This window comes from Pleurodeles waltl, chromosome 10, assembly GCF_031143425.1.
Source record: "Pleurodeles waltl isolate 20211129_DDA chromosome 10, aPleWal1.hap1.20221129, whole genome shotgun sequence".
Classification (NCBI taxonomy): domain Eukaryota; kingdom Metazoa; phylum Chordata; class Amphibia; order Caudata; family Salamandridae; genus Pleurodeles; species Pleurodeles waltl.
Window position 1 is genome coordinate 909,802,271 of NC_090449.1, and position 27,839 is coordinate 909,830,109.

Sequence of the window (27,839 nt, forward strand, 5' to 3'; positions counted from 1 at the left end):
TCATACTTGGCATATCATACTCTAACTCTAAAACATTAAAACACACTTGGAATCAGTCTTGTACAGCACCCTATGAACTTATGTGAGCCCCTCCTCAAAAGTACAGTATATTAATAAAACAACACATGAAGCATATGATATATACATGAACCATATCATTGAATTTACATCACTGATAGTACGATTGTTCCTGTATAAAATCACTTGAATGATAACATCTGCATCAATTGTACATGATAGAAGGAAAACATAAGTACAACAAAAACGTTTTCTGGTTTCTGTACGGCTGTGGTGCAGGTGCCGGCACACGCATTGGTGTCAGGTGGTCAGCCGACCACACACCACCTTCAGGTCACAAAGAGATGTGTCAGACATTGTAATGCTATCTATATTTATTTAACCATTGATTCTATCTTGTCCACTGACTTCATATTGTGCTTAGCTTAGCTTTAAATGCTGCCACATTGGTGGTGCAGGTATTTTTCCACGTACAGCTTGCTTTCTACATTGAATGTGTTTTCGCTCTCTCACCAGAGAAGGGAACATATCCTGGGGGATGCGGAGGTGATAAGAGTATACTAGTATGAGAATGTTTATAGCAGATAAAGGTACGGCTCTGTCTTGGGAATGCACATTGAGATCTGGCCAGTTCATGTGTGTGTTTTCAACACAGACCAAGTACAGCAGCGCTTAAATTTCACAACATACTCTGGGGGAGGGGGAAGGTTACCAGAATCTTCCTCTTGGTTTTTTTGTAAGGTAATAAGGTGGGGAAGCTTGGCACTAAGGCGGAAGGAACTCACTTTTGAGGGTGGATGCACTGCTAAAAAAAATAATTGAGTCCCATTGGGGAAGGTTTCTCCTGTCTCAGCTGACGTTAGCGAGGGCAAGGGTAATCCCCATGGTGATGCATTTTCAATTCTTCATTATCAATCTTTGCTGTGTACATGCATACATATATATTCACTGCATGCATATTAATTGTTGATGTATAACACTTTTTCTGCCTATTATTCAACTACTGTGATTATTTTATTATCTGCACTTGTTTTGCTACATTCAATTTAAATGCTCATGTTAATATTTTTGTATGCCCTCGTTTGAGACCTGGGAAATGCCTTAATAAGTTCCTTACTCAGACCAAGAGTGCTGCATTCTTTGCATTCTTTAGCCTTGTTCTCTCTTAGTTTTAAGCTGAGCAGAACAGACATAAAATAAAACCCCAAGGAGAGGGGACAACCCAGATAATTCTCTGTAGACTGCATGAAAGAAGACATAGGTGGTCATTATGACCTTGGCAGTCAGGTTACTGCCATGCTGGCGATGGTGGTAGTACAGTCACCAGGCAGGTGGTAATGACCATGGCGGTCAACCCTCCCAGGCAACCAATGTACCACACCAACTGCCAGAGCAGTATGACCACTGAAAACGGCAGTAGCCACCTACAGGCAGGTGGAAGACAAGGATCCGCCCACTATATTATGACATAGCACACCACCAGAATTCCCAAGGCGGTAGCAACGACGCCAAAAACATGGCAGAAACACCTCATATAAAAGGAGACACTCACCTCCAGGGACACAGAGGAGTCCGCGGCCACCATGGAACCTGAACTGCAAGTCTTCCTGATGCTGTACCACTCCATGGCCGTCCTGGAGCACCAGCGCCAACGAAGATGACGACGGTGAGTACAGCCACCTAGCACACAAAGGAGGGAGGAAGGGAGGGGAGAATGACACACACACACACACACACACACACACACACACAATGCACACACACCCAGAACCAGCTGCAGTGTAAATCAACGGTAACAGTACCCAGGAGCAAAGAAAGCTAGGACACATACCTCTGTTCATACCACTGTAATCATGTTGGATGAATATTCGAAATCCCAAAACATACACAACTACATATATACATGCAGGCCCAAAGGGCAGTCCAAAGTCTCTATTACCCACAGGGCAAAGTCCAAGCCTCAACTTGACTCCTGACAACATCAGGACTCCACTCTTCAGGGGCATCATGTTGGAAATGGGCAGGCACCTCAGTGGGTGGAGGTGGGGGGGGGGGATCTCATTGGAGGGGGCTTCTTGCCGCCTGGCTCTGGAGGGGGCTTCTTGCCGCCTGGCTCTGGAGGGGGCTCCTTGCCTACTGGTTCTGGAGGGGGCTCCTTGCCTACTGGTTCTGGAGGGGGCTTCTTGCCCACTGGTTCTGGAGGGGGCTCCTTGCCCACTGGTTCTGGAGGGGGCTCCTTGCCCACTGGTTCTGGAGGGGGCTCCTTGCCCACTGGTGATGGAGGGAGCTCCTTGGCCTCTTGTTCAGTATGAGCCTCCTTGGGCTCAGTTTTGTGAGGGGCCTCCTTGGCCTCGGGTTTGGGATGGGGCTCCTTGGGCTCAGTCTTGTAAGGGGCCTCCTTGGGCTCAGTCTTGTAAGGGGCCTCCTTGGGCTCAGTCTTGTAAGGGGCCTCCTTGACCTCTGGTTCGGGATGGGGCTCCTTGGACTCCGTTTTGTGAGGGTCCTCCTTGGCCTTTGTCTTGGGAGGGGGTCTCCTTGGCCTTTGTCTTGGGAGGGGGTCTCCTTGGCCTTTGTCTTGGGATGGGTCTCCGGTTTTGGAAGTGGCTCCATGGTCTTAGTTGTCTGTTTGGGAGGGGGTGGCACTTTAGCTCTCTGTTTTGTGGGCGGAGGAGTGTCCTTGGGGCGGCGTGCTGGCGTCACACTCGTGCCCCTTAGTGGCAGCTGGAGACTTTGGGGGTGGAACAGTGTCAGAATGGGTTCTTGAGGTACTGGGCTGGGGTGGTGGGACCTTCCTCTTAGGCAGGACAGGGAGTAGGGGGAAGGAAGAGGTCAAGGCGGGCAAGGAAAAGCTTCTTAAGACAAATGGGTTGGGATGAGGGAGGAGGGAAGGGAGAGCAGGCAGAGGCAGTGGTTGTAGGAGGAGGAGGTGTGCTGGACTTGGGTGCAGGTGCATGGACATTGTGCGTGTTTGAGGTGGATCGCTGTTGGGGGTCTGAGTGGGAGAGTTTGTGTGTCTTTGGAGTGGGGCAGACGGGGGAGGACAAACAGGACGTTTGGATGGATGTTGTGGTGGTGTCTGCAAGTGAGGTGGTTGTGCTACATGATGTGATAGTGGTGGTGGTGACTGCACATGTGTGTGGGGTGCATGGGTGCGGGTCTGCTGTTGTGACTGTGGGCAAGGCTGTACAGGTGGCAGGTTCAGGGAGTGTTGATGCAGTGCATGCAGGTGTGAGTGCGGATGTGACTGTAAGGAAGGAGGAGGAGAGGGAGACAGTGGACGCAGTGGATAATGTGTGTGCATCTGTGTATTTTGGCTGTGTGCGTGCTTGTGGACTAAAGTGTGCTGACTGTGTTTGTCTGTGCGAGTCTTGTGTGATGTTTTGTGTGCATGCTTGTCTGAATGTGTGCTTGGGATGGGTTGGGGGTTAGGAGACTGGGACTGGGAAGTGGTAGTCGGCGGGGGGACAAAGAAACAGGGACACTGGCTGCCGTCAGAGAGGAGGCCAGAGCCTGAAATGATCTCTGTAGGGCTGCCAAGCTACAGTGAATCCCCTCCAGGAATGCATTGCATTGCTGCATCTGGGATGCCAGGCCCTGGGTGGCATTTACTATTGTTGACTGCCCTACAAAGATGGATCTCATGAGATCAATAGCCTCCTCACTGAGGGCAGCAGGGCTGACTGGTGCAGGGCCTGCAGTGCCTGGGGCGAAGGAGATGCCCACTGTCCTGGGTGAGTGGGCACGGGCAACTCAGTGGGGGGCTACTGAGAGGGTGGTGCTGGTACGGGGGTGGTGGTAGAACCTGTAGCTGGGATGGTGCCAGACGCGTCCGTCACCATCAGGGAGCTCCCATCGGAGGAGGAATCAGCGTCAGTGGTATCAGCTCCTGACCCCGCTGTGGTGCTTCCCTCGCCCTCCGTCCCACTGGTCCCCTTGGCGTCCATGGACTCTGCCTCCTGGGTCCCGTGGGCTGCAGCTCCCTCACTCGCCGGTGCCTCTGCTCCCTCGCCAGATGATGCTAATGCACACATGGACAGGATGACAAAAGTAGAGAGAGGGGGGAGGAAGAAAGGGAGCACAGGGTCAATCGCAGCACCACCAGCACAGATGGCATATACATTACTGTCACACTGAGACTGAGAATGGGCAGTGTGAACCACACTGGCATACCATTGGCTAAGTACCACAGCAGGTAGGAGCCAAACACTGCCAGCTACACACCACCTGGGACCAACTAATCCCTGTCTGACATGGAAAGCCAGCTACCGAACTATCATAAACATGCATTTCAACCTAGAAACCTAAGCTGGACCATGCCATGCAGCAATGTCTAAGCTGGAATATTGGGACATCCACTTACTAGTACCCTGCATCCAAATCCCATGCCAGGCAACAAAGATGGTTGTCAAACACACTGTACTCACCCCGTTGTTGCTGCTGTGATGCCCTCAAGCGCCCATCCAGCTCTGGGTAGGCCACTGCCAGTATGCAGGCCATGAGGGGGGTCAGGTTCCGACAGACAGCCCTCCCTCGTTGGGAAGCCGTCCCCAGGTGGCCCTCCGTGGTCTTCCGGGCCCACCATCTCTGCTCCTCCCACCCTTCCTGCAGTGGGTACTCGCCTGCTATAGACCTCCAGTGTCTGCATGTCCTTGGCAATGACATGCTCCAACCCCTTCTTCTGATGGGTGCTGACCTGCAGAGGAAACACAAACAGTGGGACACCATGAACCAGACAATCCAGTCTGTCATACATATGGCCTACAAACTGCATTAGCCCCCACCCCTCCCAATCAGGCACACATGTGACCCTTACCCCTGCATTCACACTGCCACCAGCCATACCCCCCCCAAATGACACACTCCCAGCACACACAGACATCTCCATGCAGCCATGTCGCATGCATCGTACCCATGGTGTACTCACCTGTTGGAGGCCAATGCAACTGCCCATACAGGGGTAGGTCCCCATCCACAAGCCTCTCCAACATGAAGGCTGGGGCCCTTTCCCCTGATGCGCATGCCATGGCAGGTTTCAGAAACAAGTCACAGCAGCAGATGCCCTGGAGATGTCTTCCTGTGGAAAGTCAGGAATCAAGTGAAGTGGTAGAAATAAAATGGCGGTCACGCCATTTTCTAATGCTGGTACACATGTACAGATTGGTAAGTGCGTCATTGTAGTCAAATATACTCACCTAGACAATTCCAGTGTCCAACATACAAGCATGCTCTGTGTACACTGCTGTAGAGTGTTCTTGGTTCCTGTTGTCACTCCCTTCTTACTTTTTGGGTCCCTTAGGTACCAACCACTGCGGAGGAATAGGAGGAGGAGGCAAGCATCCGTGTACTGACCCCTTGTGGACTTGGCTGCACTGGAGGACAGGCACATCATGCTCACCTATCATCTGGACAGGGCCACAATCACAGAACTGTGTGCAGAGTTAGAGCCTGATCTGCTACCTGCTATCCATTGCACCGCAGTAATACCCCCTGTTGTGCAGGTAATCTCAGTGCTCCATTTTCTGGCAACTGGCTCTTTCCAGGTGACAGTGGGCTTGACTGCAGGAATGTCACAGCCAGTGTTCTCTATTGTGCTTGCAAAAGGTTTTAGCAGCCTTGCTCAAACACATGTGCAGCTACATCGCATTCCCCCAGGTGGATGATTAACCTACCCTGAAGGCTGAATTCTATCCATGACATATACCTCATGTTATTGGGGCCATTGACAGGACCCATATTGCCTTAGTCCAGTGGGACGCACCTTCCCCCGTAGGTCGTTCCGCCTCTTCCTAATGTCCCTTGTGCCTGATGTAGTCCCACCGCGTTCACCCTGTCCACGAGCCTCCGCCACAGCTCCATCTTCCTGGCAATGGATAGCTGCTGGCCTGTATTCCAAACAGCTGTGGCTCTACCCTGACTGCTTCCTCAACCATGACCCGCAACTCCTCATCGGTGAAAAGGGGGCGCCTTTGTGGGGGACATGGGTGTTGTGTGGTGTATGTACATTGTGCAGAGGGTGATGTGTGATGTGGTGGGATGTGTGTGCTGGATGAATTGGTAGTTGTGATATGTGTGTGCAGTTCTCTTTTGGATTAGCGTCGCAAAGTGTAGCTTTCTTGTCGTGTTAGCAAAGGATTGTGGGTGATGTGAGTGTGTTTTATAGTGCTGTTGGTGGGTGTGTGTATTTTTGTCAGGTGTGGGTTTTTTGTTCTGGCCAATGTTGTCTTGTTTTGTATTTGGGTGGCCATATCCGCCTTGATGGTGTGCACCACTAATGGTTTACCGTTGTTGAATGTCTGCTGTGGTAGTTTGTGGGTCATTATTTGGAGGGCTTAGCAATGGTGACAAAACGGTATGGGTGGTAGTTCCGAAAGTTTATCATGTTCAGTAGGCCTGGCGGATTTGTGGTTGTGGCTGTTTTATCTCGGTTTTGTGTGTATGTGTCATAATCTGGCGGCCGGATGTTCGCCTCCGTGGCAGTATGCTGGCAGCAGTCACTGTGGCGGTATTCGGAATTTACTGCCAATGTCATAATGAGGGCCATAGTCTGTCCAACTCACTCACACAATGGCAAATAAGAAACAAGAGACCCAAATCAGGTGTGTAATGTGATTCTCTGGGATAAAACTAGTAGTCTCATTCTTCTTTTACTCTACAGACAGATATGGGTAGGTTGAGATGTTACAATCGGCGCTGGTCAGGATCCAGTTCTGGATCCTTGGGGACCCATCGCCACCAAAGCTTCCAGCACACAACTCGATGGGGTTCCCTCCGACCCCGTGGGTTTCAAAGTCCCACCAACTGGGTCAGACTGCCCAAAAAAGAGGTGCATGGCCTCATAGAACTCTTTAAGTTGGGCAAGGGTCTCTCTGGCTCCTGTAAAATTGGTACGGCACTGTGCCGGCCCAGGCTCCGAAGAGCAAGGCCTAGAATGTCAACACTCTCTTGTTGCGTCTGCCGATGGACGCGGAGAAGTCAAAGACAGCTTCAACTTCTTGCTCTTCTTCTTGTCCTCGACTTACCCAATCGTCCAAGGGTTTGGAGGGGACAAAGACCTTCCCCTCAACGTGCACGGAGTCGCATACCAGGCCACCATCACCTTTAAGCACTGCTCCTGCAAAGCCTTTGGATGCCTGGCTGGGCAATCGGAGCCTAACCTTGGGCCATGGTCACTCTCCAAACACCACAGACAGACAAGTTGCAGCCCCATCACCAACATCAACCAGTAACCTGCTCCGCAGGGCTTGCAATCTGTTTTACATGGCAACATCCTCAACATGCCAGGAGGTAAACCTAAAAAATGGTCATTCAAAAAATGACTGAGGGGTAGCTCTTCTCTCAGATCAGCACTGGCTGGCACGGAAAAAAAAAAGAATTGATGTTGGCGAGCCTATATAACGACAGCAACGTCATTTCCAGCGTGGATGACGCCCATGACAGACATGGATCTGATCAACAACATCTGCCGGCGAGCAGGTTTATTGCTCACGAAAAATCTTTCAGATGCAGTCTGACACCTGGGGAGAATTCAAAGATAAGGAATCTGTAGCTATAGTCTCTACCAGATAAGGCGTTACCGAAGGTAACAAACTTGTTTGTCATGACATTGTCTATAACGTAATTGATATCACTGCAACATAATTGATATCACTGCAACATTTGCAATAAAATTATAGATGATAAAACTGTGCATGGTGGGGACAGTGGTTATTATTACCTTAGGGCACAAGTTATAATTTCTTGAGATAACTATCACTGCTGAATTTAGCATGGTTTTGTGTGTTTAAACATTGAACCTAACAGGAACATCCTGTAACCTTGCATTTTTTTTTTGTGAATTTTTAAGTTTTTAAAAAAATAAATTTTTCATAACTATACGTCGCTGTAATCTTTTTGTCAGTGAGAATATATAGGAATATAGATAACTAGTTAGAAAGATGTATAGGTAGATAGTCATATGTTCATATATGCCTGGAATCCTCTGTCTCCGAGAGGCTTTGCCACCCAGAGTTCATCTTTAAATAAACATTCTTAAACTCCATAGGTCCCGCAATGTCCGAAGAGCAGACACAAAAACAGGAAGTATGAGGGGTTTTAGCCTCACTTATTACCATATAGGCAGGGAAGTGGAGGGGGATGTTGGTTCTCTTTAGTTTCTATTGGGCCAGCTAGGTCATGTGGTGCCTGGGTAGAGGTTAGACACCTCATATAGTAAGTAGTGGAATGAGAAATGGGTTGAAGAGGTAATGGAGTGTGTGTTTTTTCCATTGTTAAAGAAAACAGGAGTGGTTTAAATTCACAGGTAAGTTTGTCCATGAGTCATTCGTGGCTACTCTGAAAATAGGATGAAGAGAAATTAGATGGATGGAGGTGGATTGAGCTCTGTCCGAGATGGGTCCACAAGAACACAAAATAACCCCTTTAATGTGGTGATTCCCACATTCCTCATACTTTGTAACAACTACTGGGTAAGAGAAGGAAGAGTCAGGCTTCAGTAGAGCATCTTTACATGAATAACACTCGCCATCTAGAAATCCCCAGACAGTGAAAACAAATTTTCCTTCACTCGTGCACAATCCTACCACATTCATTCCCAAGGCTAGTGGTCGGGGAAGCCGTAGACAACACAACACATCATGCATAACTGTATACAAAAGAGATACTCAATACAATTATAGTATACTAATTAGCATAAGTAAAATTTGTCTAGGCAGATACAAATGCAGAATATGAAATAGTGGCCTGTAGTTGTGGTTATGAATAACATTTCATACATTTTCCACAAGGTGTAGCTCCTTTTCTTTTTCCTGGGAGGAAAAGAAAGGTGCCTTGACTGGGTCAATAAATGCAGTGCAAAACATTAGAAAATACTGAAAATGAAAAATATTTTTGGACATATAGATTGGTTGCAGTAGTTTCCAAGGGCAGCTCACAGACTTGGAACATAATTCTTGCCACAACGTTTAGTGAACAAACCACAGGAGGCTGAATGGCAGATGATTTTGGAGAGTGGGATAGCGCACTCCTATTTCAAAGAGTGTTTACTGAATTTTGCATTAACATAAATCAAAGAAAGAATATAAGGCAGATAACACGAAGGAAGTGGGTTGTACATGGATAATCTGATAAAACCAACATATAACCTGAGAGATAAAAAGAATACATAAGGGAAAATTAGCATATATAGAAAGAAAATGCCAATGGCTGTAGTAGATCAGTAAAGTTGATGTATAACAATGTGAGCAATACAAATAGTTATAATATAACATGGTACAAAAAAAGGCAAAGAGAAAAATGTTCCATTTGAAATATGTGCAGACACTATATCCAACAATCTTTGCAGTAAAACATAATTGTAAAGGGAACAATTAACAGTACTATATAAACACAAGCTATAGATATAATAACTCATCATTTTAGTGTGTCACAGGAACATGGTATCAAGAAATATGAGAACAAGCTATATTGAGGTTATTAGTGGGCGCTTGCAAGTGTTTAATTGACCATTTATGGTATAATTAGGATGATGCGCTAGGGAGGAAGTTAGGGAGGTTTATTGTTAGCAATAAAGTTGTCAAGTGTCCCCCATGGGGCTCTATGTTGTGATTTCCAATGGGAATGTTGTAGGGCGATGCTGTCAGCTCCTCTTATTTGTGTAGTCCAGTTCAGCCAGGACTTAAATGTGGTGGCTGTAGTATTTTTCAAATTAGTGAGGATGGATCTGCAAACTGCCATTAACAGAATATCCATGAGTAGGGCAGCGTTAGGAGAGGATAAGTGAGGATCAAGAAATTAAATAATCATAGTATTAAACCCACGTTTAAGTGGAAAGCCAAATAGTGATGCGAGAAATGTAATACGTTGTCCCACAAAAGTGTTTTAAGTCCTAAACGTTTTATGAAATTCCAACAGTTAGGATCATCTCTAAAGCCAACTTTATGTAGTCTAGAGGGGGCCCAAAAAATTCTATGCTAGAGCCAGAACTTGGTTTGAGATAGAGCTGGTATAATTGTATGTGAAACAATTAACTTCCAAATCAGATTCCAACTCTCTTGGGATATGGAGGTGTCTTGGTTCCATTTTTTCTGAGTATCATGATTCAGGTCTGTAAAAGATGATTGAAAACGTTTATAGTATTTTGATACCTGATGCCTTTGTCTGTTAGTAATGGATATCAGATTAGGAAGGAGGGGTCTATGTAGGGGTGGGTTTGCCTTGGCTATATAAGACTCAAGTTTGAGGAAAACATAAAAGTCCATGTTATCTAAAATGAATAGAGTTTGTAATTCCCTGTAAGGAAATGCCTCTTTGGCATGGTTACCCCCTGACTTTGCCTTTTGCTGATGCCAAGTTACGATTGAAAGTGTGCTGGGACCCTGCTAACCAGGCCCCAGCACCAGTGTTCTTTCCTTAAACTGTACCTTTGCTTCCACAATTGGCACAGCTCTGGCACTCAGATAAGTCCCTTGTAAATGGTACCCCAGGTACCAAGGGCCCTGATGCCAGGGAAGGTCTCTAAGGGCTGCAGCATGTCTTAAGTCACCCTGGGGACCCCTCACTCAGCACATGCACACTGCCACACAGCTTGTGTGTGCTGGTGGGGAGAAAATGACTAAGTCGACATGGCACTCCCCTCGGAGTGCAATGTCAACCTCCCACTGCCTGTAGCATAGGTAAGTCACACCTCTAGCAGGCATCACAGCCCTAAGGCAAGGTGCACTATACCACAGGTGAGGGCATATGTGCATGAGCACTATGCCCCTACAGTGTCTAAGCAAAACCTTTGACATTGTAAGTGCAGGGTAGCCATAAGAGTATATGGTACGGGAGTTTGTCAAAAACGAACTCCACAGTTCCATAATGGCTACACTGAAAACTGGGAAGTTTAGTATCAAACTTCTCAGCACAATAAATGCACACTGATGCCAGTGAGGAATGTATTGTAAAATGCACCCAGAGGACATCTTAGAGATGCCCCCTGAATACCAATCCGACTTCTAGTGTGGGGCTGACCAGTTTCTGCCAGCCTGCCACAACCAGACGAGTTGCTGGACACATGGGGAGAGTGCCTTTGTCACTCTGTGGCCAGGAACAAAGCCTGTACTGGGTGGAGGTGCTTCTCACCTCCCCATGCAGGAACTGTAACACCTGGCGGTGAGCCTCAAAGGCTCACCCCCTTTGTTACAGCGCGACAGGGCATCTCAGCTAGTGGAGATGCCCGCCCCTCCGGCCAGTGCCCCCACTTTTGGGGGCAAGGCTGGAGGAGATAATTAGAAAAACAAGGAGTCACCACCCACCAGTCAGGACAGCCCCTAAGGTGCCCTTAGCTGAGGTGACCCCTGCCTTTAGAAATCTGCCATCTTAGTTTTGGAGGATTCCCCCAATAGGATTAGGGATGTGCCCCCCCTCCCCTCAGGGAGGAGGTACAAAGAGGGTGTAGCCACCCTCCAGGACAGTAGCCATTGGCTACTGCTCTCCTGGACCTAAACACACCCCTCTATTTAGTATTTAGGGGCACCCAAGAACTCAGGAAATCAGATTCCTGCAACCTGAACCAAGAACTGCTGACCTGCAAGCCCTGCAGAGACGACGGAAGACGACAACTGCTTTGGCCCCAGTCCTACCGGCCTGTCTCCTGACCTGCAAAACTGCAACAGCGACGCATCCAACAGGGATCAGCAGCCTCTGGAACCTCAGAGGACTGCCCTGAACCTAAGGACCAAGAAACTCCTGTGAGCAGCGGCTCTGTGCAACAAACAGCAACAATATTGCAACTTTTCTGCAACTTTCAAAGACCTCACTCTTCCCTCCGGAAGCGTGAGACTTCACCCTCTGCACCTGATGCCCCGGGCTGGAGATCCAGAGAACCAACTCCACAGGGAGGACTCTCAGGCCACCTCATGAGTAGCCCGAGACGGCCCCCCCCTGAACCCTCCACAGTGACGCATGCAGAGAGAATCCAGAGGCTCCCCCTGACCGCAACTTCCTGTAACAAGGGACCCAACGCCTGGACCAAGCACTGCACCCGGAGCCCCCAGGATCAGAAGGAACCGAACCTCAGTGCAGGAGTGACCACCAGGTGACCCTCTGCCTAGCCCAGGTGGTGGCTGGCCTGAGAAGCCTCCCCGTGCCATGCCTGCACAGGTAGAGTGACCCCCGGGTCCCTCCATTGAATCCAATACAAAACCCGACGTCTGCTTTGCACACTGAACCCGGCCCCCCTGTGCTGCTGAGGGAGTGTTTTGTGTGCTTACTTGTGTGTCCCCCCAGTGCTCTACAAAACATCCCTGGTCTGCCCCCGAGGACACGGGTACTTACCTGCTGGCTGACTGGAACCGGAGCACCCCTGTTCTCCATAGGTGCTTATGTGTTTTGGGCACCTCTTTGACCTCTGCACCTGACCGGCCCTGAGCTGCTGGTGTGGTAACTTTGGGGTTGCCTTGAAACCCCAATGGTGGGCTACCTATGCCCAGGAACTGAGACTTGTAAGTGTCTGTCTTACCTCACAATCTAACCAATACTTAACTCCCCCAGGAACGGTTGATTTTTGCACTGTCTACTTTTAAAATAGCTTATTGCCATTTTAACAAAAACTGTATATGTTATTGCTCTAATTCAGAGTTCCTAACTTAACTGTGTGGAGTACCTTGCATTTTATGTATTTACTTAAAATCTTGAACTTGTGGTTCTAAAAATAAATTAAGAAAATATATTTTTCTATATAAAAACCTATTGGCCTGGAGTTAAGTCTTTGAGTGTGCGTTCCTCATTTATTGCCTGTGTGTACAACAAATGCTTAACACTACCCTCTGATAAGCCTACTGCTCGACCACACTGCCACAAAATAGAGCATTAGAATTATCTAATTTTGCAACTATCTTACCTCTAAGGGGAACCCTTGGACTCTGTGCACACTATCTCTTACTTTGATATAGTATATACAGAGCCAACTTCCTACATTCCCTAAAAGAAAGTGAGTGAGTTTTTTTTAGCTTAATTGTGATAGAAAATGAATCCCTTGACCATGATTTCCAATCAAGTGGAGTGCTTTCATCTTGAATAGTGTGTTATTCCAAGGAGAAACTAAGAGTGTTTTATCAGGATATCTAGTTTTGCATCCAAATGTTACGAGGCTTTTTTGGTGTTTTGGGAGATTTGTCTGGCTGTAAAGGAGGGTTTAAGTTTGGTAGTGAGGTTGGGTGCGAATCATTTAAAATTGCTCTCTCTATTAGGGGCCATGTTGGGATGTAGTTCAGTGAATGGTGGACCACATAGAGCCCTGTTTGGCCAAGAAGGCTGCTTGGTGGAATCTAAAGTGTGGAAGCTTACTCATCCTAGGCAGATTGGGAGTCAGTTGTTCTGGTTAAAATTCTGGTGCGTGTATTTAGCCAGATGAAGGAACAAATATCAATTTTCAATGGAATTCATCAGAGAGAGAAAGTGGAATCATGGACAGCAAGTAATTTACTATTGATATAATAATCATTTTTATGGTCTCAACGCACCCCCACCATGTAATAAACTTAGGGTTTCTTGCTTTTAAAAAGCTTTTGGACTCTCTGTAAAGTCATCTTCTCACTGTGCTGTAAGGAGTCTATTAGGTCTGAACCAAATTCAATCCCAAAATATTTTAGATAGCCAGTTTGCCACAATGATCCTGAATCGCCTATAACTTCTTTAGAGCAAACATTTTTAAGTCCTTTCACTTCTGATTTGTTCCCTATTAAGACTATAAACTGCCACATCTGAGTAAGTTACAATGTATTATTAAGGGCTTCAATAGATGGGTGAACATTTTCTATCACAATCAAAATATCATCTGTAATTTGCAGCAACTTTAAATATAAGGTTGTTATACTTATAACCATCTATGGGATTGTTCCACTGGATATTGTAGAAGAAGGGTTCTAATGCTAGAATTAATAAAGAGGGAAAGAGGGGACTTCCCTGTCTAGTGACCTTTTCTAATTTGAATGATGACGAGAGCAGGCCTCCAGATCTCACGCTAGCACTAGAACTGCTGTACAAAGCCATGGTCATTTTAATAAAGTTGTCTGGGGGGCGTGGACTGACCGCCAATGAAAATGGCCGCTTGCTGAAGTTGCTGAGTGCACCGGAGGCCTGTGACTCCCTTGGAGGGACCCACGGGACCGGAGGAGGGTAGTCTGCATACTGCTCCTACCCCCGTGGTGGGGCAGGAGTCACCTTGGACCCTGCACAATGTGCAGCCCCTCTCCCACGGTCCAGGAGGGACAGGACAACTGCCGGACTGTCTCTGGGCCTAAAGCCCTGAACGAAGCCGCGGACTCAATTACGAGCATGAGCCTGGGCGCCTGCATTGAATAGATGATTCAACAAGGAGGGGGGAGGACCCCCCATCTGTGAGTGGAGCAGTGGTGGGGTCTTCCTTCCCCTACCTCCTCCCCCCCACCCAATCACAGACCGCCAAAAGATAGCTGCACATCGCAGTGGGCCCTTACGCTGTGCCTGGGGACCTACCGAGCCACCGTCCTCGACTGCAATTGCCCCGCCCCCTGAGGAGAGCAAGTACACACGAAGCCCTGAGCCGGGATGAGTTGTGGGCACTGAGCGGAGGAGGGGTCCTAGGTTTGACCTGGCTGCACCACCTGCGGTAGTGAGCACCACCTTACAACAACTGCCAGGCACGCAGGGCGACTCTGAGATCGGGACCTGGAGGAGTTCCCCCTCCCTACTGTTGCCACTGCGAGACTCAGATCTGCTTTAGTTGAGGACTGCCTGTCTCACCTGGTGAGAGTCCCCCTGACTGAGGGGTCCTGCCCCGGTGCACTGCGACCCTGCTTTCCTCTCTCCAGTTACTGATCCAACATATAGCGGCCTAAGGGTACCTGCCTCTACGGGCCCTGGCTCGGGGCACGATGACTGGTTCGGCAGCCTGAATCAGTGGCCGTGAGCTCCTGTGGGCCCTATTTCACCACAAGACCTTTTGCTTGCACACCTTGACCTGAGTCACTGGAATGGGCCCCGCCGCTTTAACTCTCACCTCGGTGGTACCCAGAGTCTCATACTCTCACACGAGGAAGGACATCCTTCTTCCCCCTGCAGCGATACCACGCAAAGTTCATGCCTTGGGGACAAGTCATCTGGCAAACCAGCCCAGCAGCTACTCTTCTCAGAGGCCCTTACACACCATCGGACCACACAGACGACCCCCACACCCCCGCTGTCTGATCTGCTGGAATCCATGTCAACACCCAAAATGGCTATCTCCATAGAACGCATTCTCCAGGAAATCACCGTGGTCGGCAGGAGGTTGGAGGGCATGAACACCAAGATCTCGGACCTCGCAGTGGGGTCCAGATCCATCCGTCACAACATTGTCAGCTTCCAGGACAGGGTGTCGAGCATGGACCACCGCCTTTCCCTTATGGAAGACAAGCTCAATTCCACATCCAACAGAGACCAAGAATTACAGTGTCTCAGGGACAAACTCACATACCTTGAGGACTGGGATCACTGAGACAATGTCTGCTTCTTCAGGATACCGGAACGGGCGGAGGGCATGGATGTCGAAGCCTTCCTCATCAACACCATCCCCACCTTCACAGGCATGAAATTTTCTCCACCGTTGGAACTACAAAGGGTACACTGACTAGGCCCTATGCGTGGGGATCAGGAAGCTAAACCTTGCCCCATCTTCGCCTGCTTTCTCTGCCATGACCTGGTCTGACAAATACTGTCCGCCGCCCGAGCTCATAGGCCCTACATGTATGAGGGTCATGAGTTGAGAAAGGCCCCTGATTTCTCCCGGGACACCAATGACAAACAGAGAGCGTTCTTGGCGATGCATCCTCAACTTTGTCACTTGGACATCAAATTCGGCCTGTTTGAGCCTGCACGCATGTGGATAACAAAAGACGGCAAGTCTGAAGACTTTCTTGACCCTCAAGCCTTACGCCAATTTCTAGACAGTTAGCTTCTACGACCCATGGACTCATCACCCAATGTGGCCTCGACCACTCCATGTCTGCAGGAGGCATCCTCTCATCCTCGCCACCATGCAGCGGGACGAGGTCCTACTGGACTCCAGTCTCCCAAGAGAGGCCGACCTAAAACCACCCTTCTCGTTCACATGAGGGCTGCGAAACGACTCTCCAAGAGGTGGCGGACCTCACCCATGACCATGACAGAGACATCTAGGTCCCCGCTGAAGCCCACGCCAACAGGGGACTTATGCCCTCCCCACCAGACCTCGATTGCGTGACGACAGAGACATCCAGGTTGAGTCTCCCCATTCCACGTCTCTCTGGCCCGGATAAGTATTCAGGATCATGTAACCCAACAATTGGTGCAACAGCCCAGAGCACCTGAGATTGTGGCTCTCTATTGCCCTCAGCAAACTTTGTCTCATGTATACTGTTCTTGTTATTGTTTCTGTTGGTTATGACAGGTTCACAAAGTAAGACATTTGATACCTACTACTACACCCACTATGGGGTGGTGTTTGTTACTTGTTACCCGCTGTGGCACCATCACCATGGCTGCTACTGCCACACTCTAGCACCTTTTCGCCCTCTTCGCCTATGCGAGACCTGCCTCCATCGGGGTTCAATTGGGGTGGGGTGGATCACTAAACGGCCGCTTTATGGGTCACAGCCACAGACTGAACCTGGAGGCTCCGCCTCCATCCCCAAATACTCCAGCCCCCCCCTACCCTTTGTATTCTGGAACTATTCTGTCCGCCCGGGGTATCCCTGCTTAAAGCATCCCACAACGTGCTTTGGACCCATGCTGTGGTGACGGGGTCTTTCCACCCGCTTGCCCCCCCTCCCCGCCTCCACTCCCCTATCCAACACTGTCCCTAACCCATATTGCATGGAGTAAATAATCCTGAATGCCCGACGACCCCCTGTGCCCCGTCACATATCTCTTCCAAGCTGCGATGAGGCACACTGGCCATCCCCCTCTCGCCCCAGGGGTGGTGCCCTGCAAACACTCTACCACCCTGCCAGGGACTCATCTGGGCCACTAAATGAGACCAGTCCCCTAAGTATATCGCCCGTGACCTGCTCCCACTCCCCCCTCCCCTTTACCGAACATTACTCTCTCTGCACTCGTCCACAACCAGGAACAGCCACCTGCAGCTTCCCTAACATACTTTTATGGTATGGCTTATAATGTAACATCTCCCCCTGAAACCCCCCTTTTTTACAACGTGGAGGGTCTCTGGTGCATGGTCCATTCGAGTCTAGGTCCGCAGTTCTTAGTTTCTGAACAGCGTCGGAATCTTTCCCTTTACATGGGACTACCTGCATGACATCACGTCCCCTTGTCCTCTCCCACCCACCCACCCCCCACCTGTACCCCCCTTTTTTCCCAGTGCTCTTTTACTCTGTCCCTTACCCTGCAAACTACGTACTATATAGCTGCCATACTAGAGAGTGTCCATCTTGCCCTTCGCTGTTACCTACATTAGCCTCTCCCCTTAAGGATCAAGGGCTCCCATCCCGAATCCGATCTCCACATTCCTTTACGGTCGAACTCTCCCAGCCCTCGCATGCCAAAGACTCTTATTGGGGCCTACACTCCCGCCACTGACTGCTCGTCTCTTTGAACGGATGTCACAGTCTAACTCCACCAGTTTCCCCACCAACTTGACAGCCATTTCATGGAATGTCCACGGCCTCACTCACTATATCAAGAGGAAGAAAGTACTGGCTTATCTGCAGTTACAAAGAGCTGACATTGCCCTACTGCAACAGATGCACCTCTCCCAACTTGAGTCTGATAAACTGCGCCATGACTGGGTGGGTCGATCAATCCACAGCTGCTGCCCATCCGCCTCCACATTTGGCCCAACTCGGAAATGTGGTGTTGGCATTCTCATTAGAAAGACGTTAACCATCACTGTCCTGAAAATGTGGTCCGATCCCCAGGGACGCTGCGTCTTAGCCAAAGTCAAGGTAGCAGTTAGGGTCCTATGTTTTGGCTCGATCTACAACTCTACTTGGAACAAGCCTTTCCCTCAATTTCCTCCTCATGGAAATAGGTGCTTCACATTACCTCCTGGGTGGGGATTGGAATCTTGCTATCGATCCAGTCCTCGATTGCATGGGCCCCTTAGATCATTTCAACCAGGCAGACCGAGCCCTCTTACATGACATGCCAGCTGACCATGGCCTAACTTATTCATGGCGCGAAGCCCATCCATGGGACAGGTAATACTCCTTCATCTCCAAGTCCAGGATTGATTACTTCCTGATACCTCATAAGATAGCAGCGTTACTTGGCGATTCCCCTCTTTTACCTGCTGCGCTCTCAGACCATTCTCCTGTTCTTCTCGCCTTGAACCTGGGTCTTACCTTCCCGGGACGCAAACTATGACAACGTAATTTTTCCTGCTATTGCATCCCCCAAAGCAAAACCCAAATACGGTCCTACGTCTCCACATATCTTGCAAACAATAAAGGTTTTGTCACCTCTCCTAGAATGTTATGGGCAGCAGCGAAAGCGACCCTCTGGGGCCAACTGATGAGGGATGTGGCCCTCGCTATGCCAGACAGCCCTCCCACCAAAAAGACCTGGAAGTGCAGATGGTAAACTACACGCGTACATACACAGCTGGCCCATCCCCGCTTAACCGCCAACACCTGGAACAGGCCAAGATGGACCTTAACACCCTTTACACATCCAAGGCTGAACACTCTCTTCAGAGGATGAGAGAGCCGCCTCCTGGCAGCACAGTTGTGCCAACAGGAAGCAGCACTTGCCATACCGGCAATACAAAATGCCACCGGCAATATTAGCACCCGTCCCTAGGATATTGTCTGCAAAATCGCAGACTTTTACTGGGCTCTTTACACTCCTGAAACAGCGGAAGATACCGAATGCCTTACCACATTCTCAACGCACCTCAGCTTGCCCACACTTACAGAGGAAGGCAGAGATCTCTTACAGGGCGAGATTAGCAAGGAGGAAATCGCGCTGGCAATTACCGAACTTTCATACCACAAAGCACCAGGCGAAGACGGATTCCCAGCAGAATTCTATTAATGGGCAGGTGCGGATGTCGTGGATACTCTGTATGAGGCCTTCTCGGAAGCAACTTCGGCTGGCACCCTTAGACCTATCTCCAACAGAGCTACTACAGCGGTACTACCCAAACAGGGCAGGAACCCCTTAGAATGTGGCAGTTACAGGCCCATCTCCCTTTTGAACGGAGATATTAAAATCCTGGCTGGAGTCCTTGCTTAACAGTCTGCAGAAGGTCATCCCTTCCCTTGTTCACCATTCTCAGGCTGGGTTTGTGCCTGGTTGCTCTTCCAGGAATCATCTACGTACTCTGGCCCACATGCTGTAGACTGCTAAGGACCTACCTGTTGAAGCCTCTCGCCCTCTCACTAGATGCAGAAAAGGCGTTCGACAGAATAGAGTGGTGGTACCTCTTCTGAGTGTTACATCACTTTGGGTTGGGTGATGATTTCATTGATAAGGTGCGTTGGCTCTATAAATCCCCTACGGCGCAAGTGAATTGTGGGGGCTTTGTGTCTGAACCTTTTCCCGTTTAGTGAGGCAACCAACAAGGATGCCCTCTCTCCCCACTTCTGTTCCTCCTTTCCATGGAACTGCTGGCAGCTGCCATCCGACAGGACCCAGACATCCCGGGTGTTCCTGTGCCATGGGGCACCTCCAAGATATACTTATACGCTGACAACACGCTCTCGACACGGACCCTCACCGCTCTCTCCTGAAGCTCCAGGGCCTTCTCTCTGACTTTGCAATGCTATCAGGATATAAGATAAAGTGGGACAAAAGCAAGTCATTACTCCTATCAAGCCCTACTACCAAGGCGCAGTTGCGGCCTTCCCTGTCCGCTGGGCACCGTCCCAACTCAAATACTGGGCCTAGACTGCGTTATTGCTGACAACCTGAACACACTGATTGAAAGCGCCCAAAGAGATTTTGCTAAATAATCACACCTCGGTCTTTCCCTTTGGGGAAGGGTACAAGCAGTACAGATTTTGACGGTGCCCCGTTTCACTTATGTCCTAGGGATGTTACCCCTCCTTATCCCACTTTCCACACTGCGCGCCATTGATCGTAGTATACGCTCCTTTATCTGGGGAACGGCAAAACCCCGTCCATCTGGCGCTAAGCTACTGGCCCATTGCTCCTGCGGAGGAGTTGGCCTTCCCTCTGTGGAACACTACGCGTTGTCCCTCCATTTATTGCAACTCAGTTACTTGATGCCGGAGGCAGTAGATACACCTCAATGGGTTAGAATAGAATGCGAGCTTCTAAGCACCCCGCATGGATTGGACTTGCGATATGGTACCGGGGAGGCCAGAACCAGGGCCACACATCCGGTGGGGTACAAGCCATGATGAATTCCTGGCAACGCTCTCATCACCTACTTGGAGTAGACACACACCTTCACGAATGCGCACCACTCTGGGGCAACGCCCTGCTTCGCATAGCAGGTCAGACACTAAACTGGAGGAAATGGCAATAAGTAGGCATTACAAACCTGGGACAGATCGTCACCGCTGGGTCCTTCAAATCTTTTGCTGCTCTGGAAGCAGAATATAACCTCCCCCCTCGTCAAACATGGAAACATACACAATTACAATAAATGCTTGGGATCCCCATCTGTGGTCCCTCCCGCCTTTCCCAGTGCTCTCGTACCTGCGACTGTGGGGCAAATGCCATGGGGTGATGTCAGGATTGCACACACTCTTGATACGTCATCTCTTTTCCCTCTCCCTCTTAAACACGCTCTGCCTCTCCTGGCAATCAAAACTTCAAACAGAATTCGACCCGAAGGAATGGGCGGAACTCATAGAGGCACTCGATTGTGGCGCTCAGGAGGTACGCATTAAATTTTGCCTGTTCAGAGCTTTACATGATTGGTACTGGACTTTAGTAAAGCTGAAGGCGGCAGGACTCTTACCCCATGCCCAGTGCTGACGCTGTCCTGCCTCCCATTGCGACCTGATACATGTCATCTGCGACTGTCTTTCAATAGCACCTTATTGGGAGCTGGTGGGCAGTACCCTCCAAAAGATACTACCTCTCCAGGTCCGATTTTCACTCTCCCTTATCTTTTGTGACAGGAAACATCTCTACGCTGACCTGCCCGCAGGCCTGCTTACTGCATATTGCACTCACTACGGTGAAGCTTTGCATCTTGCACCACTGGCGCTCTCTGACTCCCCCCTACCCATGAGGAATGGCTTAGGACGATGTACCAGACAGCGACATTTGAACGTACCATCTATCCCTTACAAGAAAACCTAGATACCTTCCTAATTACTTGAGAACCATTTCTACACCGCTCAGGGACTGAGCAGGACTGCATACTGATACCTTGTGGCCCTTACCCCTGCCCCCATAGGCTCGCTGCCCGCCTGACCTGATCACCACCCCTGCTACCACTGCACACAACCCACTAGCCGGGCCCCCTTCCTACCCTCTACCACCCTGCCCGCCTCCTCTCCCCCTGTTACCCCACTTATCCTCCCTTTCCTTCCAGGCCCAGTCATATTGGTCCCTCAGATCCCTTTTCATTTGTTACTGCGGAAGTGCCATGAGGTCCCCAATTGCGCCACTCATCCCCGCCCCAATATCATCTTGCACAGGACACTACTGATGAGCCTCGGACCACTGAAGCGTGGCGCACCCTACACATACACTCTCCATGTTCACATAAGTAGAATAGGGAGCCTCAGCCATCTCTTCTCTGAGGCCAAGATGCCAACTGGTCTCACACACCCCTTCCCCCCACTGTAATGGGAAACATATCCCGTATTCCGAATGCTACATATGCCAACTAGTGCGTGCGCTCACGCCCCTGATTGGGCAGCCCTCTACTATATCCTGTTGAACCCAAAGAGTCCGCCTCCCCATTCCTGTCAAAAGTCACCAAGACCATCTGCGGAGTCCCTCAGGGATCCTCACACAGCCCCACCCTCTTCAATGTCTACATGGCACCACTCGCCAACATCGTCCGATCCAACGGCCTCAACATCGTCTTCTACACGGATGACACTCTGCTCGTCCTCTCTCTCTCAAAGGACCCCGCAACCGCCAAGACCAACCTCCACACCGGACTTCACGCCATCTCCAACTAGATGGAGGCAAGCCGCCTCAAACTGAACTCAGAGAAGATCGAGATCATCATCTTCGGCTCCAACAGATCAGCATGGGATGACTCCTGGTGGCCTGCCGCTATGGGATCTTCCCCAACGCCCACCACCCACGCACGCAACTTCGGCTTCATGCTGGACTCATCGTTCTCTATGACCCAGCAAGTAAACGCCATCTCATCCTCATGTTTTAGCACCCTTTGCATGTTTCGCAAGACCTTCAGATGGATCCCCGTTGAAACCAGAAGAATGGTCACCCACGCCCTCATTAGCAGCAGCCTGGACTACGGCAATGCTCTCTATGCAAGAACAAAGGCCAGGCTCTGGAGAAAACTTAAGCGCATCCAGAACGCCTGAGCACGACTCATCCTCAACCTCCCTCGCCATGAACACATCTCAGCCCACCTCAGAGACCTCCACTGGCTCCCGGTCAACAAAAGGATCATCTTCAAACTCCTGATCCACGCTCACAAGGCTCTCCACGATGCCAGACCTGCCTACCTCAACGAGTGTCTCAACTTCCACATCCCAGCTCTGCTCCGCCAACCTCACCCTTGTGACCGTCCTTGCATCCACCGGACCATAACTGGCGGCAGATCCTTCTCCCACCTTGCCGCCAAAACCTGGAACTCCCTCCCCATCAACCTAAGTCTGACCCAGGACCTCCTGACCTTCAGGAAGCGCCTCAAGACCTGGCTCTTCGAGCAGTAGCACCCCCGCGCCTTGAGACCCTACCGGGTGTGTAGTGCGCTTAACAAATTACTGATTGATTGATTGGACGTGGATATATACCTATCACACAAGATGTACCATGGTGCTGCCAGATTCTGAGCCTTGACTACGAATGTATTTAAGCATGTGTGCACTCATAATGGGTGCCTTCTACCCTAATGTTACGTGGTGTACCTTTTGACATATACTCAAAAAAAACTCCGAAAAAATAAAGTTGTCTCCAAGATTGAATTTAGATAGTTTCCCTGAGAAATACCCATGAGAACTTCTCAAATGCCTTTTCGGAATCTAATGTGACGGCCACCGTTTCAGAGTATGATGCTTTTGTCCTCTCCACTACGTGGCATAATAGCCTGGTGTTATCATTTGGCATTCGACCTTTCATGAAACCAACTTCACATGTACGTATCATTTTAGGTAATAATGGTTCTCAGTGTTTGGATAGGATTTGGGCATATATTTTAGCATCTAAGTTGATCAGAGAGGTTGGTCTATATTTTTTTTATGCAACATCCTTAGGCCTTCATCTCTGTAAAGATATGAAACGTGCAGGCTCTTTCTTGTGCAGGATTCAGAACTAAAAAATAAGTGGATAGAAATGCACCCAGTACTTACAAGGAGAGATAAAGTTGACCTCTAGTTAAATTTTGGTATGTTAAACCTACCAGTATTTAGCATATAAAAATACACAGTAATTACTGGAATGTGCAAATTTTGGTGCAGCTGGTACCAAAAACTGCATGTTGCTCCCCAAAAATGAGGAGTAAGTACTGTTATGGCACCCCATAAATTCCTATGCCTATTGAGTTGGGTTTTATTAGGTGAAATGAATATTGCAACAAACACCCCGCCATTTGCAAATAAGGTTCTGAGAGACTAAAACACCTAAATGAAGCCTTGCAACACACAATTGAATCAAGACGTTAAGGTATTTTTTGCAATTGATAGTGTCGCACCCTTCAGCTTAAAGAAGATAACATATGTACATGTCTATGCTTCAGCATGGGTGGACCTGTTTACTCCATGTAAACGAAATGGCTCGCAAGCTTCCGAGGACAGTGGAAGACTCTGAATATAGTTATATGTGAACTGTATAAATAAAGGTGATATTATTTGGCACTTTTTTCTCCAGCAGTCTTCAGTGCAGTTTTTGTCACTGGTATGTTTTTCATTCTTAGAAAAAGTGCTTTCAAAGTACCCGCCTTCTAAAATGGGGGCAAACCCAACTATCTACTACCCTATCTCCTTTATCAGTTTGGCATTTAACTTTATGGTAAGTTGTCTTTGGCATGTTGGGACAAGGGAAGACCACGTTATTTTGGATCTGGAGTGGCCACTGTTGAACTGTTATATGTTTGCTGCCTGATTTCAATACAGACGATGCTTCAGAGACAAAGGATGCCATAGCATTCATGCACCTGCAGACAGCCTTTGAATGGACTGGCTTTTAGTATAAAAGTGAACCCACACTGATTATTTTTTTATGGTAAAGCCCCGGAAAGTATTTTTCTAACCTATGTGTTAGTAGAGTTTTATGCGTGTGTGTGTATATAGATATATAGATAGAGTGTATTTGCATTCACATTTCTATTTTCCCTTTTTTTACTTTTAGTTTTTATCATATCTCTAGCCACTATGAAAAGTATTGAACTTTAATTATTTCTTAATTTACTTTAAATTATATTGCTTTACTTTCCCTTATTATTGTATGTCTGTATTATTTAATATATATGTACAGTATACATGTTACAACACCATTTAAAAAATGTTAATACCTACCTAAGATGTAATGTCCTGTGGGATATACTGAGTTCTGCTAGAATTGTAGTAGAACGAGGCTGCAGTATAGTGGGGAGCACCAATTTTTGAGGTTTCACAACTGTGCTCTAAGCTCCTTTGTTCTTTGGATCGTATGATATGCCCAGTTCAGATGCATTTAAACTGGCCTGATTTTTATATTTGACTAATGTACACACCATTCCGTGGAATTCACTAAACTATTCCACATCAAATATAATTTGGATTTACTGGGTACTGGCTACGCGCAGTAGTATCCTATAAGAAACTTCTCAATTACTAACTAATATCAAGCAATATCTTGAATATAAGGTATTTTTCGACATTCTCTGTCAATAGCAGGATTCTGTTCGCATCATTTAGTTCAGAAAAACGTCTTTAAAGCCATCAGATGAAGAAATCCAAGGACCGTTTCCATCGGTTTAAACTGCTAGCTGGGACATGTATTCAGGATCTATTGTATTTACAGTACTTGATGTTTGAATGTACATAGTACTGAAGAGTATACAAGTGCTGGATTGTAGGTTTCCTGATTTGGTTTGGCCATATCAAACAAAATCAGACTTGGAGTTGAATATCTGGGATACTTCTTTCTGTCCTACAAGATACTAGATGCTGGTTGGCTCCCTGTAGAGCTGTATAGCCTGGGCGGCGTTTAGCACAGACAATCCTGAAAAACATCTATTCCAACTGCAGCCCCTGCTCAGCCACCAAGCTGTTTATTCACGGACTTTCTTCCTTCAGCAGGAAAACAGCCCTCTTTTACAGGTAGCTTGTTATTCTGTACCAGAATGGCACTTACCTATGAAGAGATGTCTAGTGCAGAGCATATGTGTTCTAGAAGGATGAAGGAAACGTTGAGAAGAGCATAGCTCACCACCTGGGCTAGTGTGGGACTGCCCTAACTGTTACAAGCAGCCTTGTCGTAATGCTTCTTGTGGGGACCCACAGAGCATACGAGCGAGTATGTGGAATTTTGTGGGGCGAGGGCTCGGGATTACTGTGCTGGCTATATATGCAAGGGCAGTTAATAGACTGCCATGACGTGGCACTTTTAATAGAGTGCCACATGGAAACTGGGATGGCAAAATAATGTAACGTTATAAGTGAAAAGACCAGTGCAGTCGTCCTTTATATACTGTGGTAAATATGATTACTACCATGACGGTATTTACATGCAAGAGGAAATGTGTAAAGTGGCATGGCAATAGCACCTTATATACTGGGGCTAGATGTCGACAGGCTGGACAATTTCACAAACTGGAACCAACGTAAAACATTCATAGCAATGTATACTTTTCTTACTTACGCAATGTCTGCTTGAAAGGCTGGTTTGTATATCAGCGCTAACAGTAGTGAATATGTTTACACCTGAAGTGACTGAGACAAAACGCCCTAAAAAATACTCGGGGGTGGGTGTTGAAAAATAATGTTATTTGACATATGTCACACATTTGATATTTCTTTAAATATGTTACAATTGTAATAAATGTTGTTTCCACTTTTACATTGAGTTTGTCCCAGAAGAGCCTTTCTGAGTTGTAAAAAAATCCCTGAACACAGCAGGGAGAGATGCCACATCAGTTGGTTTAATATAGCCTTAGAACCCGCCGTAGCGGGCTCTACCGGCTATTAAAGGCCTGCTCCCGAGTTAAATGCCCGAGCCGAAGGCGAGAGCATTTAACAAGGGAAAGGGCCTTTAATAGCCGGTAGAGCCCGCTACGGCGGGTTCTAAGGCTATTAGAACATTCTGCCACTCAGGGCAGAATGTTCTCTTAAAAAAAACAAATTGCTCACGGAGCCCGAGGGGATTAGAATCCCCTCGGGCTCCGTGAGGCTTTGTTCACAGCTGCTGCTGTGAACAAAGCCCATTGGAATGTTGGCGCTGCGGGCTTTTACCGGCCAGTAAAAGCCCGCAGCACTCCATTGTTTTCAATGGAGCTGCCAACTTCCAATGTTCTAATCAACATTGATCTGTTTACAAAGACAAACAAAAAAATTGTACGTTTGTTTCCACTGGATTACTCCCGTATTAGGGGCAAATTTCCAACACTTACTGGTTTTTGCAAAGGATCTCTAATACTGAACGCATAAATTATATGCAACCAAATATTTCACTCTAGACAAAAAAAAAAAATTCTGGGGGAGAAATCGTGTACTCTGCTTCCATTAAATTTGGATGTACGCCTACACTCGAAACACACTACTTTTGATTGGAGTAAATTTGTCTATTCATTGTAGGAAACTATCTGTAAAAGATATGTCACTTTCTAGAAAATTAAGCAGTGTAGGTGTTAATGTACTTTTAATGGCAGGCCTACCCAGCAGTGCCAACAAACCTGCCCGTAAGCCTACATTTGCAAATAAAAATCAACTTGTACTGGCAGTTCTGCTACCATAAATGCAATTTGCGATTATAATTTTCCACCAGGGCCAGTCCTCGAAATTTGTTGGGTCTCAGTGGCACCCAGCATTTTTTAAGGTTCTCTTTACAATGTCCCAAAAAATCAAATGGGTAATTGACCTGCAAGCTAGACCACCGCCTGACTCACAAAAACCTGTGTGTGTGTGTGTTTGTCTGAGTGCTTTAGAAATGTTTCTAATAATGGAATATTGTTAGAACTAAAAAAAATGTGCTATCATCATATAGTTTTATATTTCTGTACTCATTTCTTTCCTCTTTTTCGTTCTTGCAGAGACCTAAGAATACTATCGATAGGAGCTGGAGCGGATGAAGTTATGCTTTCGATTATTTGCAAATATATGGATACCCTTCCAAAGAATAAATAATGATGTTTTGAAGTCATATGTTCAATGTGAAAATGTGTCCTATAAGGACAGCCTATTAGAGTACAGATCATGTAATAAATAAATGAAATCAGACACCAATTTTAAAAAATAGATCTTATTTTATGTACTTTAGACACCAAAACGAGAAAAATCCACCAGAGAGTCTTCCTGAGACATCACTCCGTTCACAAACATGGTAAGGTGATTGTGGCCATAGGGGTCGATGTTCTACAAAGTCCAGCCAAAAAACAGTTGCCACTAGTCTCCGGTTACAGTGAAACAGTGGTTCCTTTTAACTGAGGCTAGTGACCCTCTTTGGCAACCAAACTGCACTCTGATGACTTTGACGGGTATAGGAGAGACTGGAGCAACTTATGAATA

At 47.9% G+C, this 27,839-nt stretch overlaps 1 protein-coding gene across 1 annotated transcript in view; it reads left to right on the forward strand.

Moving 5' to 3' along the window:
* LOC138262018 (probable acyl-CoA dehydrogenase 6) overlaps positions 1-27,557 on the forward strand; it is a 593,995-nt gene extending 566,438 nt beyond the window's left edge. Inside the window, exon 9 of the mRNA XM_069211670.1 lies at positions 27,365-27,557. Within this exon, the coding sequence (XP_069067771.1) occupies positions 27,365-27,458 (94 nt within the window). The 3' untranslated portion in view covers positions 27,459-27,557. The remainder of the gene's footprint in view (positions 1-27,364) is intronic.
* Positions 27,558-27,839: the final 282 nt, after the last annotated feature.